We start from the raw sequence: 17,095 nt of genomic DNA, 5'->3' as shown, positions 1-17,095 counted from the left end.
AACTTAAATACGTAAGAGTTACGAGCTAGAGCTAGAATCCTGTGCTACTCCAAAAAACCTCTTTTCATGTCTATACATATAGCCTAGTTGACGGTTAAAATTACCGATCGCGTGCAGGTCACATGATCATAAATACTTAGTACATTAAGAAATTTGTAAGGACAAAATAAAGAATTCAATTTTTAATAGTCATATGACTTGCAGGTGGTCGTTTAAAGAAAAAAAGTCAATCAAAGCTAAGGGGTGGAATTTGTGACCTTCAAAGCTATTATTTACAGGAGCAATGCTAATGACAGCACCCAATTAAGCTTGAACATGACATTTTATTCTCAAGTTACGTAAATCATAGCTTAAAGTAACATCACACAATTTCTAAACAAACCCCCAAAAAGTGCTGTAAAATAGAATACCCCTTCTCTTACGTCAATGGTTGTGCTTCTTCGTCAACCTCCTCTCCTCCTATTCCCCTAACTTAATTAATATATAAATAAAAAGTAAATAAATAAATAAATAAAAAGAGATTTGCCGTTTAGTATAAAAATCTTACAACTTAAGCATTGTGTTTCGCAACATTAATACCAAAAAATAGAAATCTCCTAAATTTTTTTTTTTTTTTATTTTGTTTTTGTAATCTCATTTTTAGAAAATAAAAATTTAAACTTTGAATATCTCCTTTGATCTAAATCTCTCTCTCTCTCTCTTATGGTTGAAATGAGCCCTTAGCCCCTCATTTCTGCAAACCAACACTAGTGGGCTTGTTTATAACCATTTGTAAGATTAGGCCCAATGAAAGCAAAATAGAGCTCTCTCTCTCTGTCAAGGAAATAAAGGCCCAACTACACTCTTTTACAGGAAAGAATGTTGTCACATCACTTGGGTGTTAAAATCAAGCACCGCCCCTCTCTCTCTCTCTCTCTCGTTCTCTAGAAAATTCTATTGCATTCCGAAGATTTTTTCAAGATGCTCTTTCCAGATCTCACGAAATATCTCCAGAGACTTCCATGTAAAAATAAAACTCAGCCACAATTGTTGAATAGTCTAGAGGCTGTCATGAGTTAGATATTAAAATAATAATAAAATAAAACCTAGAATTACTAGAATTCTGGTGTGGCAGAAATTGGATGAAGCTAAAGCTTCAATGTCCGTTACTTGAGGAAAATTCTGGTGACAGGCCTCTCCTACACGTCCTCTAACCTTTCATTTATCTGACTCCATCTTTTCTATCAAATTTTTTTGTCTGTCTCTCTTTCTCTGTCTCTCCCCTCTTCGCTCTATATTTGATTTTTTTTTTTCCACTCCTCTGTTTCTTTCTTCTCTGTCTCTCCCCCTCTTCAATCTGTGTTTGATTTTTTTTTCTCTCTTCTCTGTTTCTTTCTCAGCTGTTTTTGGTTGGTTTGAATCGGTGATGGTGGATTGTTTCAGTGGTTGCTAGGTTCGGATTGGTGATGGTGGGTTTCGGTGGTGGTCATTTGGGTGTTGGCTGGATTACGGTGGAGATAGATCGGGTTTGAGATTGGGTTTTTGGGGCTGGGTCACGGCTTGGCTTGAAGCGGTTGGGGCTGGCTTGAATCGGTTTGGTGAATCAGATCATCTTCACTAGCTTCCAAAAACCCATGGCATTCACTAGCTTCAAAACAGTATTTTGCTCCGTTTCTCTATTTGTGTTTGTCATGTTACATTTTTCCTTTGTTGCTGATTCTGTTTCTGTGGACAACAATACCGAGATAGATGTTCTTCTCAATTGGAAAGTCAGTCTTAAAAATGAAAACCAGTCACTCCTGCCTTCATGGACTCTCCTTCCTAATAATGCAACCGATGCTTCCAACAATCAAAATGTAGGCTCAAATCCATGCAATTGGTTTGGCGTTTCTTGCAACCATGCAGGAAGTGTTATTAGATTAAACTTGACTAACTCAAGCTTGAAAGGTACGCTCCATGAATTTTCATTTTCGTCACTTCCAAACCTTTCATTTGTTGACCTCAGCATGAATGAACTCTTTGGTACATTCCCTATTGATATTAGTCACCTATCCGAACTCATATATCTTGATCTATCATATAATAACTTATCGGGGAAAATCCCACCCCAGATTGGCCTACTGATCAACCTTGAGGTCTTGCACTTAGCTAAAAATCAGTTGAGTGACTCAATTCCTCCAGAAATAGGTCATTTAAAGTTTCTTAATAACCTTTATTTGTATGCCAACCGTTTCCATGGATGCATTCCTGCTTCATTAGGTAATTTGAGCTATCTGACTGACTTTTCACTTGATAGTAATTTACTTTCGTGTTCCATTCCTGTGTCTTTAGGTAATTTAAGCAACTTGGCTTATTTGTACCTCTATGACAATCAACTTTCCGGTCCCATTCCTCCACAAATTGGAAACCTTACCAATTTAATTGAACTTGACATTAGTAACAACAGTTTAGAAGGTCTCATCCCTTACAGTATTGGAAAATTTGAAAAGCTGACGTTGTTACATATGAACCAAAATCAGCTCTCCGGTTCCATCCCCCCAGAAATTGGAAATCTGAAGTCTCTCATATTCTTAAGCCTTCATACAAATCATCTTTCTGGCTTAATCCCCACATCTTTAGGTTCTCTTAGAAACTTGACTGTTTTGCACCTATACAACAATCAACTTTCTGGTACCATTCCTGAAGAATTAGGAAACTTGACATCCATAACTGATCTTGAACTGAGTAGAAATCAGTTGAATGGTACTATTCCAATTTCCTTTGGTAGGTTGAGTGGCTTAAAAGCTTTATGCCTCCGTGATAACCAACTTTCTGGTCCCATTCCACAAGGGATCGGAAACTTAATGAAGTTGACTACTCTATTGATAGATGCCAACCACTTTACTAGCTTTTTGCCTCAAAACTTATGCCAAAGTGGGTCTCTCCAATTACTAAGGGCAGACAACAACCATCTCACAGGTCCAATACCAAAAACCTTGAGAAATTGCACAAACTTAATTAGAGTCCGCCTTGAAAGAAACCAACTCTTTGGAAATATATCTGAAGATTTTGGTGTCTACAGAAACTTGCAGTACATGGACCTAAGTTTCAATCGATTTTATGGTGAAATCTCACATAACTGGGGCAAGTGCACACAACTAACCAGTCTAAAGATTGCTGGGAACAATATTTCTGGTGGCATACCACTTGAAATTGGAGACTTAGTTCAACTCCAATTACTTGATCTTTCTTCTAATCGTTTGGTAGGGGAGGTTCCAAAGGAATTTGGAAAGTTGACTTCCATGTTGAAGCTCTTGTTGAATGGCAATAAACTTTATGGTGGTTTACCCTTGGAGCTTGGGTCGTTAATAAATCTCGAGTATCTAGATCTATCTGCTAATAGGTTTGGCAAATCAATCTCGAGAGATATAGGGAACCTTTTGAAACTACATTACTTGAATATGAGCAACAACGAGTTCATCCTCAACATTCCAGTTCAAATGTGTGAATTAACTTATTTATACCAGCTAGATTTGAGCCTTAACTCACTTGAAGGAGAGATACCTTCACAAATCAACAATATGCAAAGCTTGGAGCTGTTCAATTTATCTCACAATAATTTCTCAGGTTTTATTCCAGCTGCTTTCGAAAAGATGCAGGGCTTGTCATTTGTCGACATATCCTACAATGAGTTGGAGGGTCCTCTTCCAAATAGCCGAGCATTTCAAGATGCTCACATTGAAGCACTACAAGGTAATAAAGGAATATGTGGAAATGTTATGGGATTGCAATCCTGTAAGGTAGAACATATTTCAAAGAAGGGTCTTAAAAAGAAAAAGGAGAAATGTTGGGGATGCTACCTTCTCTTCGGAACAGTTTCACTTGTATTGGTAATCTTGGGAATTTACTTCACTTTAAAAGGAAAAAGGCGAAATCCACAGACAAAGCGAACAAAAGACATGGACAAGGAAGAAGAGTTTATTCTATCAAATTTTGATGGAAGAAAACTGTACCAAGAAATGATTGACGCAACCCAGGGTTTTGATGCTAATTTTTGCATTGGGGAGGGAGGATATGGAACTTTCTATAAAGCCAAGCTAATATCAGGAGGCATAGTCGCAGTGAAGAAACTCCCATCTTTGCGTGACAGTGAGACTTCACAACATAAAGAGTTCTTAAATGAGATCTACACATTATCAAAAATCCGACATCGAAATATTGTAAAATTGTATCGCTTTTGTTCATATTCACAATTCTCAATTTTGATTTATGAGTACCTTGAAAAGGGTAACTTGGCCTCAATTTTGAGCAATGATAGAGGAGCTAAAGAATTGGATTGGAATAAGAGGGTGAATATCATCAAGGGTGTGGCTTATGCGTTGTCTTACATGCACCATGATTGCTCTCCGCCAATTGTTCATAGGGACATATCAAGCAAAAATGTTTTGCTGGATTCAGAGTACGAGGCTCATGTTTCAGACTTTGGCATTGCTAAGATTCTTCACCAAGACTCATCCAATTGGACTTCACTTGCTGGCACATATGGACATGTTGCACCAGGTAATGTACTTATTTGTTCAATCAATATAGAACATATAGATCATATGAATACATTGGCATAATATTCTTCTTCTTTTAGAGCTTGCTTATACGATGAAGATAACTGAGAAATGCGACGTGTTTAGCTTTGGAGTTTTGGCTATTGAAGTGATCAAAGGTAGGCATCCTGGTGAAATCATCTCCATTCTATCTACTTCATCCGTGGGGGAGAATTTGTTGTCGAAGGATTTGTTAGACGTACGCCTTCCTCCTCCCACTCTTGAGGTTGAGAATCAATTGATGCTCATCATAAAGTTGGCAATTGCATGCTTGCATGCTAATCCAGAATCTAGACCAACTCTGCACATGGTCTCTCAGATTTTATCAAGCTGAAGTGCACTTTCCTGGAGCGATCAGAGTCTGACTAGGACAAGCAAGGATATGTAATAAGACACTATATTCTGTCAAATTCATGCTGCTGAAGGAAGTTGTTTGTTTAAGATTATGTAATGCCTAGAGTACCACTAGATGTTTAATTGCAAGTATTAATAATGTGCATTTGGTAAAACAAATTTCAAGGCACTGTGATTGTACGCACATGACTAAGATATTTTCTGTTAGGTTTGAATTGGTAATAAATCTTACCAACTCCTTCATTTATATTCTTAGTTCTTCATAATTACAATCAGGAATTCCAATCTAGTCTTATATTCTACAATGTAGCACAATACTCAACACTACTTTTTATTTATTTAAATAGGCTCATTAGTGCATGTGACTTTTTTTTTACTTCAAACTTTATTTGAGTGAAAAATGGTATCCCTTTGAACAACTTTTTCTTTTTCTGGTGTGTATATTAAGTTGTAAATTTGAACAGGTTTTGTCAATTTAATGCCTACAAGAGGGCCATTCTTGAGTGACTCATTCCTCTGAATCCTATTGACAGGTCTTTCTCATCAAACTAAACTGTAGAAGCAAATTTATAATGATCTAAGTTTTAGTGATTAAAGAATTGCTAGCAGTGGAAGAAGCAAACATCCCTTTCTTTCATGTTGATATTGCATCTGAAGTTTTGTCACGATTGTCTGCGAAGGATCTTTCTTCAAGCGTGTCTCTAAAGGATGGAATTCGTTTATTAGTAGTCCTTCATTCTTGCTTATACTTTCTAAACGGGTAGAATGAGAAGGACCTTGCGGGCTTTTCTTTCAAATGTTCAAGGATAATGTAGATTGTGTTTCTAGACCTATCACATACATTCCTCTTCACAAGAACAAATCATTCATCCAAAATAACATATTGAATTTTCTTCCAGAGGAAGTTGTTATCATGTCTTCGTGTAATGGGCTTCTCTGTTGCCGGAGTTGCATCCATCCTATTGGTGATATTTATAGAAGAGTGCGAAATAGGGAGGCAAGGGAACTGGTGATATACATTTGCAATCCAATGACTAAAGAATGGATTGCATTGAAGCCAGAAGGGTGTGGTGTTGGTGATAGCATTGGATTAGCTTTCTATCCATTTGGTTATTCATTAAACACTCGCCCTATTTTCAAGTTGGTAAGCATTCAACAATCAAAAGTGGATCCACATTTGTATTCATTTGCAGTGTACTCCTCACAGAAAGGTAGTTGGACAACTTCAAAAGAGGTTTGCCATTGCAGATATCAAATTTACAAAAACAATAAAGTTTTCGTTGGCAAGATGTTCAATTGGCTAACTCAGAACCACCATATTTTGAGTTTTGACGTCGAAAGAGAGCTTTCTAAGGTGATTAAGTTACCTGGTGAAGCTTCAAGTTCACTCATTCTTGGATGTTCAGAAGGATATCTTCATTATGTGTGTGTGCATGGTGAAGATTTTAGTGTGTGGATGTTGAAAGATTATTCCTCATCTGAGTGGGTGCTCAAGTATCAGGTGACATTGTTTGATATATGTCAAGAAAGTTATACAGATTTGACCCACTGTAATGTAAAAAGGTGCTTGATTTTGGCTTTCCATGAAGATTTGTTGTTTATGCCAATGGATAGGTGTTTGTTCTCATACAATTTTAGAAGTAGGAAACTGCAGCAGCTTTGCTATATATCTATGCTACAATATTTAATTTTGTCGAATCCAACTGTGATCCCATGTTCCATTAGCTTGACAGCTGCAGGGGTTTTCAAGGAAGATCAAAGTGATGAGAACAAGTCAAGTGAAGATCCGAGGGATGTTTCATCCTTGAAAATTTCAAAAAGAAAAAGGACATGTTAGAGTCCAACTTTGCTCCCATATTCTGTTAGCTCAGCAGCTGCAGATGCTTTCAAAGAAGATTGAAGTGATGGGGTACCCAAGTGATGTTTCATTTCAGGGAAGACCAAAAAGAAAAGAAAAACAACACCTTAAAAGATTCCTCATTGTTGACTAGGATTTTGTTCCCTCTATTTTCAGGTAGTGGTGTTGGACACCGATTGAAGAGTGTGAAAAGGAATTTTAATCTTTTTGAATGGGCATTAGATTAGATAGTTAATTTTCCAATTTCTTAGAAAATATTATATTTGAATCTAATGACCATATTTAATTTCATAATAATATTAGAATAAAAATTTCAAAAAATTTAAATTCTCAATTTTTTAGTATAATTATTTTAGAAAAATATATTTTAAATTGTGTGAATATTATTTGATGAAATTGGGCTAAATCATTTAGTGTGATTTTTTTTTTTTTAATGCAAATAGTGCTTAATTATTCTAAATAAAAATTGCAGGAACAATATTTTTAGGAATTTTGGAAATTTACTCCTAGATGTGCTATGAGTGAAGAGATTCATTACATTTAATGAAGAAGATAATTATATTTCAAAATATGAATGGAAAAATTAATTAAAAATAGAAAGAAAAAAAAAAAAATATATATATATATATATATATATATATAAAAGTCTGTCATTCTTATTGAAATTTTGCAAGTTGAACAATTTAAACAACGCAATGCTGAACTTAGCCAAAAAAATTTCCAAATTATAAAAGCAACTAATTTACATCCTTTGCAATATTATAATACTTGGATAAAACGCACATAGATATAATGCAAATTGTAGAAGCCTTTTGGAAGACTAAACAAATTGAAGAAAACAATAAAATGATTACTTCAACAAAACAAAACTCCGCAAAAAATCCACAGGCTGCCAGGACAGACAATTCCAGTGGGATGATCTTAGCTTTTGAACCCTTTTTTTTTTCTTTTTTTGATGAAAGATTTTGATCCATTGCATATGGCCTAATGTATATTAAAAATTTGTACAGGCCACTTGCATTTCCTACCATCAGAACTAATCCCGACAGTCTCTAGGGAAATGTCAATGCTTCGATGTTCAACAGCACGTGCAATGCTAACACGCAATTGAATCTTTGTGGCAAGACAGGCCTCAGTGCCAGTTGCGGCCAATCTATCACCACTTGGCTTTCCTGATGCCATGGCAATTGGCTCACGGAAGGTAAGAATTATTTGCGACCAATGTGTTTTCGGAGTGTATGGGGATGTGGACAACACCACTGGCATTTCTTTGCAGAACCTGCTGGTAAAACCAGTCTCAAACCACAAGACAACCCCATAACACGATCTTGTTTGACATTCCAAATCATTTGACATGCCTGTAGAACCACCAGAATATGGTTCCAGCTCAGCGCTTGCAGTGAAATCCACGTCATCGTGATTCATTGTTGCCAAGTCAAAGGTCTGAAAAAAACAAAAAGAAAAGAAATGCATTTAATATAAAATACTCAAGCAAGATATATAACTAAACAAAATTATGTACGGATTAGTGCTGCATATAAGTAGATTCAGGCAATATAGTCGATATTTACAATTAGAAGTTTAGAGCCAAAAAGTTAAGCAAGGTTTACCCTTAATCTAGGAATTAGAGTTGGTTCTAGAATATACAAACCCATGGTCCATAGTGCCAAAATCAATTTTTTCATAAAGAATAGTGGGAGATTCTAGCCTTTTACCCTTAATTTTAAAAAAATTTAGCAATATGACCCTATTTCGAAACTATATAGGGATATGTCCCTGTTTCGATACTTGATTACCTTAAAATCTAGTTTCAATGAAATACTCGATTCATAGAAAATCGAGTTCTGCCCAATAAAACTAAAATATATATATATATATATATATGTATGTATGGAACTCGATTTTAGGGAAGTCGAGTTCCAAAACGCCGCTATAAGACTTTAAAACGCCGCTATAGGCTCTAAAACGTCACTATAGGGCTTAAAAACACCACTATAGGACACCCTGAATATGGAGCGACAACAATTATAAAAAATTTTTGCAGGAAAACGCTACTATAGGGCTTTAAAACGTTACTATAGTGCTTAAAAACACCACTATAAGGCTCCTTGAACCTAGTATGGGACTTATAAAAATTTGCAGGAAAACGCCGCTATAGGCTCTAAAACGTCACTATAGAGCTTAAAAACGCCACTATAGGGCACCCTGAATATGAGGCGACCACAATTATAAAAAAAATTTGCAGGAAAACACCGCTATAGGACTTTAAACGTCACTATAGGGTTTAAAAACGCCACTATAGGACTCCCTGAATATGGCGTGATCACACTTATAAAAATTTTTTTGCATGGAACTTGATTTCCTGAAACTCGAGTTCCAAGAAATTTTTATTTTATTTTTATTTTTTTTAAAGTTTGATCGGGCATAACTCGATTTTCTACAAATTGAGTATTTAATTGAACTCGATTTTAGGATAATCAAGTATCGAAACAGGGACACGCCTCTATATAGTTTGCAAACATGAGCATATTGTCAATTTTTTAAAAAATTAAGGGTAAAATGTCAGAATCTCCAAGAATAGCGACAGAAGTTTATGGTATCTACTTAAACGAAATATTTTTTGGGCCCAAAAATTGGGCTACATAACAGGGGTAGTCCTTCCGATATACATAAACCACCCGGCCTGTACAAAAGAGAGTTTTGAACCAAGGATTCTGATACAAAGTCCAAAGTCAAGGAAAACTTTCCAACCTCTTTTATGTCATTCTATAAAAGTTGTTAAATGTCTTAGAATTGTTTTGAACCCTGCAGAGCATGAACGCCCCCGGGAGCTTGTGTAAAGGCATAATTTGATCAAAGAGCTCTAGAACAAAGCTAAAAGAAGATTTTACAAGTTCACATTTTTAACTTAAATATAACTTTGCCAACCTTTTCCAATGCCATTCCATAAAAGCTCTGTTATCTGTCTTAATGATCATGCTAGAAAACTTGGATACCCTTAAGAAGTTTTAGAAAGGGGTACAGGGTACTGGAGAAAGAAACCCATAAAAATAGTAAGTCTAAAGAAAGTAACTATTATTTCCCTAAAAGTTTGGCAACTCTAGAATTGTGTTCAAGAGTGCAGGTGAGCAAAAACTTAGGAAATTTATAATCAAGAACTTAAAATTGCAGTTTATGGAGAAATTTAAGAGAATCAAGATTCACTACAAAAGTCAAATTAAAAATGGCGGAAACCACCACCCACCCCCCAAAAAAAAGTCAAATAAATTCAACCTTACATAGCCAAGTTTATGTTATGTAATATTGGTGCAAATAATTTGTAGCTTCATAGGATTTTTTTTTTTTTTTTGAGAAGGAGCTGCCTAGTTGTTTAATTTATCACTAAGTCTTTTTTCTTTCCCTTCTTCTATCAAGTGAATAAATTTTCTTCATAAATTAACTTATGTGTTTAATGTACTATTGATTAACATTTGTAGCCGAGGTCGCTTCTACAATAAAGACCTATAGGCTACAGACCATGGTGTATTCTGTTTTCATCTCCTATTTTCTATAGAACCCACTATCGCACCACTTACTGTAATTCGCCAATTACTTAAAACTCTAAAGTCATTTTCTGTAAATTTCTACAACACAAAAATACTGCTACTAAAGTTCTTATTACCACAAGTTCCCTTAATTAGTGTCTATTTCGCTTTGTGCGAAGTACTAGGAGAAGGGTAACTAAAAACAGTGCGTTAATTTTATCAAAAGAGCTTTAAGGCCCTCCAAAAAGCCTTTAGCAAAAGCTCAATTTGAAGAAAAAAAATTTATAGGCTCATTTGTGGGTTTTTTTTTTATTTTTAATAAAGATTAGAAATACTATTACTAGTTACGCTACCCACGGCCTGAATCTATACCCCCTAAATACCCCAAACATTTTGTATTGGGGGAGATACCAACTCACCTAAGAAGTGCGGTGGTGCTCGTGCTTTTAGAAAAACCATACTTAGACTTAAAATAAATAAAAGATATCCAATATTCTCAGTTATATAATGTAAGTCATTCTAAGTCTCCACAACTAACTGGGTCTATTGGTGATGAATGTTATAAATTATGATGTTATATTTTATAAATTATATGATAAAGTTTCTCCCTATTTGCTAATAATTTACATGCTCCGAGTTTGAATAAAATGGATATCATCATTTTATTACTTGCATGGATTGACTGCTTGAGCTGTGCTCTTAAGGACTTATAACTTTGGCCTAAGATGGGCATGAGATCATAATATTACATGCAAGTTATCAATGTACTAAAAAAACTCCACTGTATTTAGTTTTCCTTGTCTTTTTTCTTTGCATTCAATTGCTTACTTGAAAGCCTAGGAATATTAGAAGTTTATGATATTGACAAAAATTTTGAAATGCAAGCTTTGACAAGAAAATTGCCGCTAAAAGTTTTATAGATCAATTGATTGGCATCTCTTAGTATTTCCAAGACACCCAGAGTTTAATGGATTATGAATTTTGTCAAAGAGATGAACACTTTAACAAAAACCTATGATACTGAAGTGAGTGTTACGGATTATGTTGTTCAGAATCAGATTTTTTTGATAGTGTGCTTATGTGTGTGAAATTATCAAACTAGATTTATTTATTTACGCACCATTCTAATTTCTGTTTTTGAATAATTCAAGAACTCTATGGGCGTGAGTGTGAAAATTAAAGAACTCTAGTAATTTGGATTCATAAAGTATAAAATCTAGATTGATTTTTGTCTTTTTGGCCTCTTTTTTACGCTCTAAAATTGGACGATGATGTGGATTGGAAAGTTTTGTTTCTGCTTTGAAAAATTTAGTGAAAACTGAAAAGTGTACAACTTTACTGGCCAAAAAGTAAGGAATTATGTTTCTTCTCATTTTTATAGGATCAGGCTTGATCAACATGCGAATACCATATCAATTTTGACTCTCTTCTCTTGATGTTGTCTTTTTCTTCTAATTAAGCATTTGATTTCTATGGCAAATTGTGTTTCAGTCTTTCCACCTTAACCTTACATACATGACTAAGATAGTTGTTGTTGGGTATCAATTGGTAATCAATCTTACCAACTCCTTAATTTATAATCTTAGTTCCTCTAAGTTACTTAATCAGGAATCCCAATCTAGTATTGAATTCTACAATGCAGTACATTAGCACTATTTTTTTTCTTTAAATAGCTCATGGATTCTTGTACTTCCTTGCTTTCCCCCGGAGGATTTATACTGGGTTTTGTATAGCATATAAATTATATTATAGCCTCTGCATTTTTAATAAAATTTGGGCCTTTTACAATGAGATGGGCCTTTATTTCTAAGGGGTAAAAAGAAAAAAAATTTGGTGGGGGCCTTAGGCCTAGGCCTAAGTTGCCTAAGCCTCGGGCCAGCCCTGACTGCACATATACATATACCACAGATTGCCAAGTCAAAAGTAGATGACACACCCGAAGGAACAAGGCCGAGGACTTATGTCATGACAAAGAATAGCTCTGTGACCCTGCTCTTTTTCTTTGTCAAGCATTGGGGCCTACTTTGGAACCGTGTTATTACCAAGCCCATTCGTTAACCCAAATGGACCTCGTCTATTCCATTTTGGACTTGAGGTTTCAAACCCATTTGCAGTTGGGAAAAAAAATATGAAAAAAGTATTGAACAACAATTATTATCTGCAAAATTCTCGAGTGACACATGGGTTTTGAAAAGAATCTAGTATTTTAATCAAGATAATTAATGTATTATTTCCTAAAAAAAAGATAATAATGTATTAATTATTTGTATATTATTATGATTATTTTCATTGTTATCTTTTTGTTGTATTATATTAAAATCTTCTAACTCTTTTTTAATTAATGTTTTGTATATTTGTGATATTTTTATCAAAATTTTCCATTATAAAAAATTTATTGTAATAAATTTATTTATTAGATCCAACTTAAGATTCAATTAAGATAGATAAATAGATAGAGAGATATTTTCTAGTACATATTATTAAAAATAAATATTTTCAAATTAAAAAACACTATCTACAATATAAAATTGAAATATGATAAGAATAAAAAAATTTTAAAAGCGAGTCTAAAATCTTCAAATTCCACCTACCCCTTATAACTATCGAATTATCAACAAACAAAAAAAATCACCCAATAATTATAGTTCCAAAGACATTCGGAATGACTTTATTCCTATAATTATCACGACAATTTAAAACATTTATATGCTCGTGAATTTTGGATTGAGAAAAGTATTGCACCTAGTGCAATAGCTTTCAATAGCTGAGATTGAGAGCTGAAAAATGAAACTTTCAGTCTTAACCATTAAAAAAAATAAAGTTAGACAAAGTTAAAATGTAAAAGAGTAAAAAATTTTATGAGAGGTGTATGGACTCAATTTGCAACAACCCCAAATGAGTATTGGGTTCGTACGTAAATGGTCCAAACAATGTAATTTGTAGAGCGTGGGTATGTAAGGACTAGATTAACTCTTCAAGAGAAAAACAAACTGAGGTCCGTATGAGTGTCTTTTTGAGTAAGAGATGTTCTAAGTTTTCTTTCTCTTTTGGTCTGTCTTCTCTTTTATTTATTTATTTATTTTTTTGTCTCCCCTCCCTCGTAAGTTATTCTTTTAGGTTATATACTGTCCCCGTCATTCCATCTTCACCGCACACGTGTAGGTTGGGTTCGGGGGATTTCTTTCTGTCCCATCTAGCGCCTCCTGGAACCTCCTATGGGTAGCTGTAAGGCTGCTTCATTACTGTTCAGGTATCACCTCCACATTAATGCGGTCAGAGAGGTGATTGAAAGGCAATTAATGCGGTGGCAGCTGTCGTTATAGATATTTGTATGCCTTTTCTTTCTTACCCTTGGTCTCTTATCCCATCTTCAATGGTAACATAGTTCCGAGGTTTGATTGTAACAAGACGGCGTCCTGATCGTCCTTGGACGCATACTGCCGAGGAGTATGGTGTCCTCGGACGAATACAGAACTATACTTTCATGATGTCGACTACCCCCCCCTCTGTGGTTATCCTTACGACCTAACCTGGGCCTCCTCGGACGAATTGGCATCCTCGGATGGGCCACAGGCCCAATTATCTTGACCTTATTGGGTCTGTTGATTGACTGGTCCCCACAATAGCCCCTCAAAATCCTGCTTTTCGACTCCTCGGGAGAGAAGGTGGATTTTGACGTCATAAGCTCGTACCTATTTGCACTTTGGGGCATGCACCTGATGCTTCAGCATCCCGATTTTGGCAGTATTAAATTTTGGCAACGCCCTTGTCTCCCACGTTCAATGGTGAGATATAAATTAGACGGTAGAGGGCCTCTCTCGTTTTGTGAGAGGGAATTTTACTGCTCACAATTTTTGTATGACTATAAAGGCATTCTCAAATTAATTCTGTATCTTTCCTTCGATGATTGCATAATTCCAGAGCTCACACATTGAACCTGCCCTTCTCTATTTTCGTCATTTTCCTGGCGACTACAAATAATCGTACTTTGCCCGAGGTCCTTCTTTTGAACCTGTAAGTCTTCTCGAAGTTTTTACCACTTTTATCTTAAACCCAACAGTTTTTCTGCTAAATTTTTTAGAAAAATGGGGAAACAAAAGAATCCATTTCGATGTTTAGTTGAATCGGAGAAGGGTATTAGAAATTTTCGCTCTAAGTATAAGATCCCCTTAACGGTGGGGATGAGGTACGCAACCCAAGGGGAATGGGCTGATGTTAGACAAACTGGGGAAGTAGTTATTCCCATAATTGCCTTTATAGAAGGTGGGATGACTATCCCCATGGGTAGTATCACTAGGAATTACCTCAACTTCTTTAGGCTATCCCCCACCCAGTGTGCTCCAAATATGTTTAGGGTCCTAGGAAGCATAGACGCCTTGAACAAGAGAATGGACCTAAAGCTAACCCATCATGATGTGAATTGGATGTACAATCTCCATCACCTAACCGGTCAGGGGTATTATCTCAAGTCGAGATATCCCGAGGTAAGGCTGATTCAGTGCCTTCCCACTTCAAACAAGAACCTAAATGAGGATTTCCTTATTCTCTCTAGGGAATGGCACGATAGTCTGCTTTGCCCCACCGTAGAGGGAACACCAAGTGGGAGCGTAGTCATAGATCTATACTGTTTAGTTTGCACGCACATTTTGTTTACTTTACTTACTTTTTTTTTTTTTTTTTTTCCTTCTATCTCTAACCATTCTTATCTTCGACTCAACGGTTTTGCAAATAGACGTTACACAAAGCCCAATCTTAAGGTGAGCTTGGATAAGTTACTAAAAGCCGAGATATACGTGAACGAAGCTGACGATCAACTCCGGGCAGCACACTTAATTCTCGGCTACACTCCCCTATCTTTTGCTTTTCAGGCATCGAAGTGCGTGATTAGAGCCCGTGACCCTCGGCTTCACCGTATCAGCGTTGCCTACGAAGGGTTGATTGTTCCAGAGGGCATTCCACTTCCCCAGTATACATCTCGTACAAAGCCTCTTTTAGTAGCCAACGTCTCGGCAGGAACTTCTTCATCCCTGCCAACCCTCGGGGAAAAGGAAATAGAAGGGAGAAAGGAAGAGGAAAAAGACGAGGAAGAAGTTGTAGAGGTCTCTAAGTTCTCGGACGACTTTGGGATTTTTGATCAACCCATAAACTCTAGGGAGAATCCTGACGAGATGGGGATATAGAGAAAACCCTAGAGAAGCTTGTTGGAGCTGATGGAAGGTCAGCCGGGAAAGAGTGCGCCTGCAAAATCAACACCATCCCAGACTTCATCTCTTCCCGCTAGGTCTCCTCCTCCTATTCCTCGCCAACCTCCTCGTCAATCACCACAGCCAGCACTTCCCAATGTTGCCGAGCTAAAAAGGCGCAGGGAACAGAAGGGCAAGGAGGTGGCAGACGTGAGCAAGTCTCGTCCTACTCGTGAGGAGGATGCCCAACATGCTGCAAAGCAGCAGAAAACCAGGCACCAAGCCGCGCGAGGTCAAGAGAGATTTGATTCCCAACACTCTGAACCATAAGCATGGTTGCCAGCACCTATGCACGGTGGGGAGCCCCTGCGAGATGATGCATCTATAAGGGACTTCAACCGCGGCATAGGGTGTCACGTAGCCTCGGCCATAGAGGAAACCTTACTGCTCCCAAAAGATATGGCCGAAATAAAGAATATGAGGAAGAATGAACTCATCCTCGACAATAAACGATATTTGGGCATGGTAAGGAGCTGACTTTTGTCTTTTTCCTTCTATGATTTTTACTCACCAATATGCACTTTTCACTGACTATAGTGTTAACCTCTTTCCTACAGATTATCCAAAATACTTTCAAGTTAGATGAGATGCTCAACACCTGTTCCGATCAGTTAGACGATGAAAGGAAAAGACGGACAACGGCTGTACAGACTTTGTCCAAATTTGAACAGGACTTGGCCGATGTAAGGAAAAAGTTACAGGCCGAAGAGCAAGCTTGCAAGAGAGCCGAGTCGGCACTAGAAGGCTATCAAAAGCAGGCTGAGGACCAAGGGAATCGCCTGCGTGAGGCGAATGCCGAACTGAAGAAGGCTCAGGAACAAGTCCTATTTCTTAGGAAGCATTTGGAGGAAACTTAAAAGCTAAGGAAGCGAGCTGAAAAGTCCAGGGAACAAGCCGAGAAAGCAAAAATCGAGGCCAAACGGGCAATGAACGAAGCTGAGCAGAGAGGCTATGAGATTGGTATAGCTGAAACTGAGAAGGCTTTGAGAGTTGAGGTATCGGCGGTACGCAAAAACTTGGGATGAGGCACTTAACCGTGCTGGGGTGGAGGCTTCGTCTGAGTTACATAAGCCAAAGAATGTATTCTATCCTGAGGCGATCTGTCCCTCAGCTCTTCTACCCCCTCAAGCTGAAGCTCCTCCTCCAGTTGTTAACCCCAATGAGGAGGTTTTGCCTCACAATCTTCCCCTCTTTGGCCAGCCAGAATCAGCCACAGGGGAAATTGCCCTTCCAGGAGCTTCCTTGGACAAGACTGCAACTGCTTTGGAGGCAGAGACGACCTCCCAAACTTTTCAACAAGACTTGGCTTCCACAGTCTTGCCAATTGGGGCATTTCTAGAGATAAAGAGGAAATCACTACTTCGGAGGCAGACAAATCTGATAGCCGGACCTTTAAGATCCAGCTCAAGTTAAAAAAGTAGGAATTATTTTGTAGTCCAATTAGAAATTTAGCGAGGACTCTTATGTTTGTTTTCTAACCGCTCTTGCCACTTTATGTTAATTTTGTACTTGTTCACCGTGTCACGGTAATTTGGATGGACTCCTTTCAACTATCTTTTG

General features: G+C 37.0%; 3 protein-coding genes across 3 annotated transcripts; all 3 read left to right on the top strand.

Annotated features, from left to right (window-relative positions):
• The first annotated feature begins 1,613 nt into the window (after nt 1-1,613).
• On the top strand, nt 1,614-4,249 carry LOC115984789 (MDIS1-interacting receptor like kinase 2-like). The gene is made up of 2 exons (XM_031107795.1): nt 1,614-4,107; nt 4,245-4,249. The coding sequence occupies exons 1-2, from the start codon at nt 1,614-1,616 to the stop codon at nt 4,247-4,249; spliced, it is 2,499 nt and encodes an 832-aa protein (XP_030963655.1).
• Nucleotides 4,250-4,323: 74 nt separating this feature from the next.
• On the top strand, nt 4,324-5,085 carry LOC115983434 (MDIS1-interacting receptor like kinase 2-like). Its single transcript, XM_031106106.1, has 2 exons — nt 4,324-4,518; nt 4,598-5,085. The coding sequence occupies exons 1-2, from the start codon at nt 4,347-4,349 to the stop codon at nt 4,888-4,890; spliced, it is 465 nt and encodes a 154-aa protein (XP_030961966.1). The 5' UTR covers nt 4,324-4,346; the 3' UTR covers nt 4,891-5,085.
• A 738-nt stretch (nt 5,086-5,823) lies between these two features.
• On the top strand, nt 5,824-6,995 carry LOC115984788. The gene is made up of 2 exons (XM_031107794.1): nt 5,824-6,742; nt 6,925-6,995. Exons 1-2 carry the CDS (start codon nt 5,824-5,826, stop codon nt 6,993-6,995), a joined length of 990 nt encoding a protein of 329 aa, XP_030963654.1.
• Nucleotides 6,996-17,095: the final 10,100 nt, after the last annotated feature.

Source organism: Quercus lobata, chromosome 4, assembly GCF_001633185.2.
Source record: "Quercus lobata isolate SW786 chromosome 4, ValleyOak3.0 Primary Assembly, whole genome shotgun sequence".
Classification (NCBI taxonomy): domain Eukaryota; kingdom Viridiplantae; phylum Streptophyta; class Magnoliopsida; order Fagales; family Fagaceae; genus Quercus; species Quercus lobata.
Note: the sequence above shows the minus strand (reverse complement) of the source record. Positions and strands in the feature narration are given on the sequence as shown.

Bases quoted from the DNA above. Each gene is read 5' to 3' on its own strand.
- LOC115984789 (XM_031107795.1), top strand. From the start codon at position 1,614: ATGGCATTCACTAGCTTCAAAACAGTATTTTGCTCCGTTTCTCTATTT.
- LOC115983434 (XM_031106106.1), top strand. From the start codon at position 4,347: ATGCACCATGATTGCTCTCCGCCAATTGTTCATAGGGACATATCAAGC. The intron at 4,519-4,597 runs GTAATGTACTTA...TTCTTCTTTTAG, and splicing joins ATATGGACATGTTGCACCAG to AGCTTGCTTATACGATGAAG.
- LOC115984788 (XM_031107794.1), top strand. From the start codon at position 5,824: ATGTCTTCGTGTAATGGGCTTCTCTGTTGCCGGAGTTGCATCCATCCT. The intron at 6,743-6,924 runs GTTAGAGTCCAA...CTCTATTTTCAG, and splicing joins TTCAAAAAGAAAAAGGACAT to GTAGTGGTGTTGGACACCGA.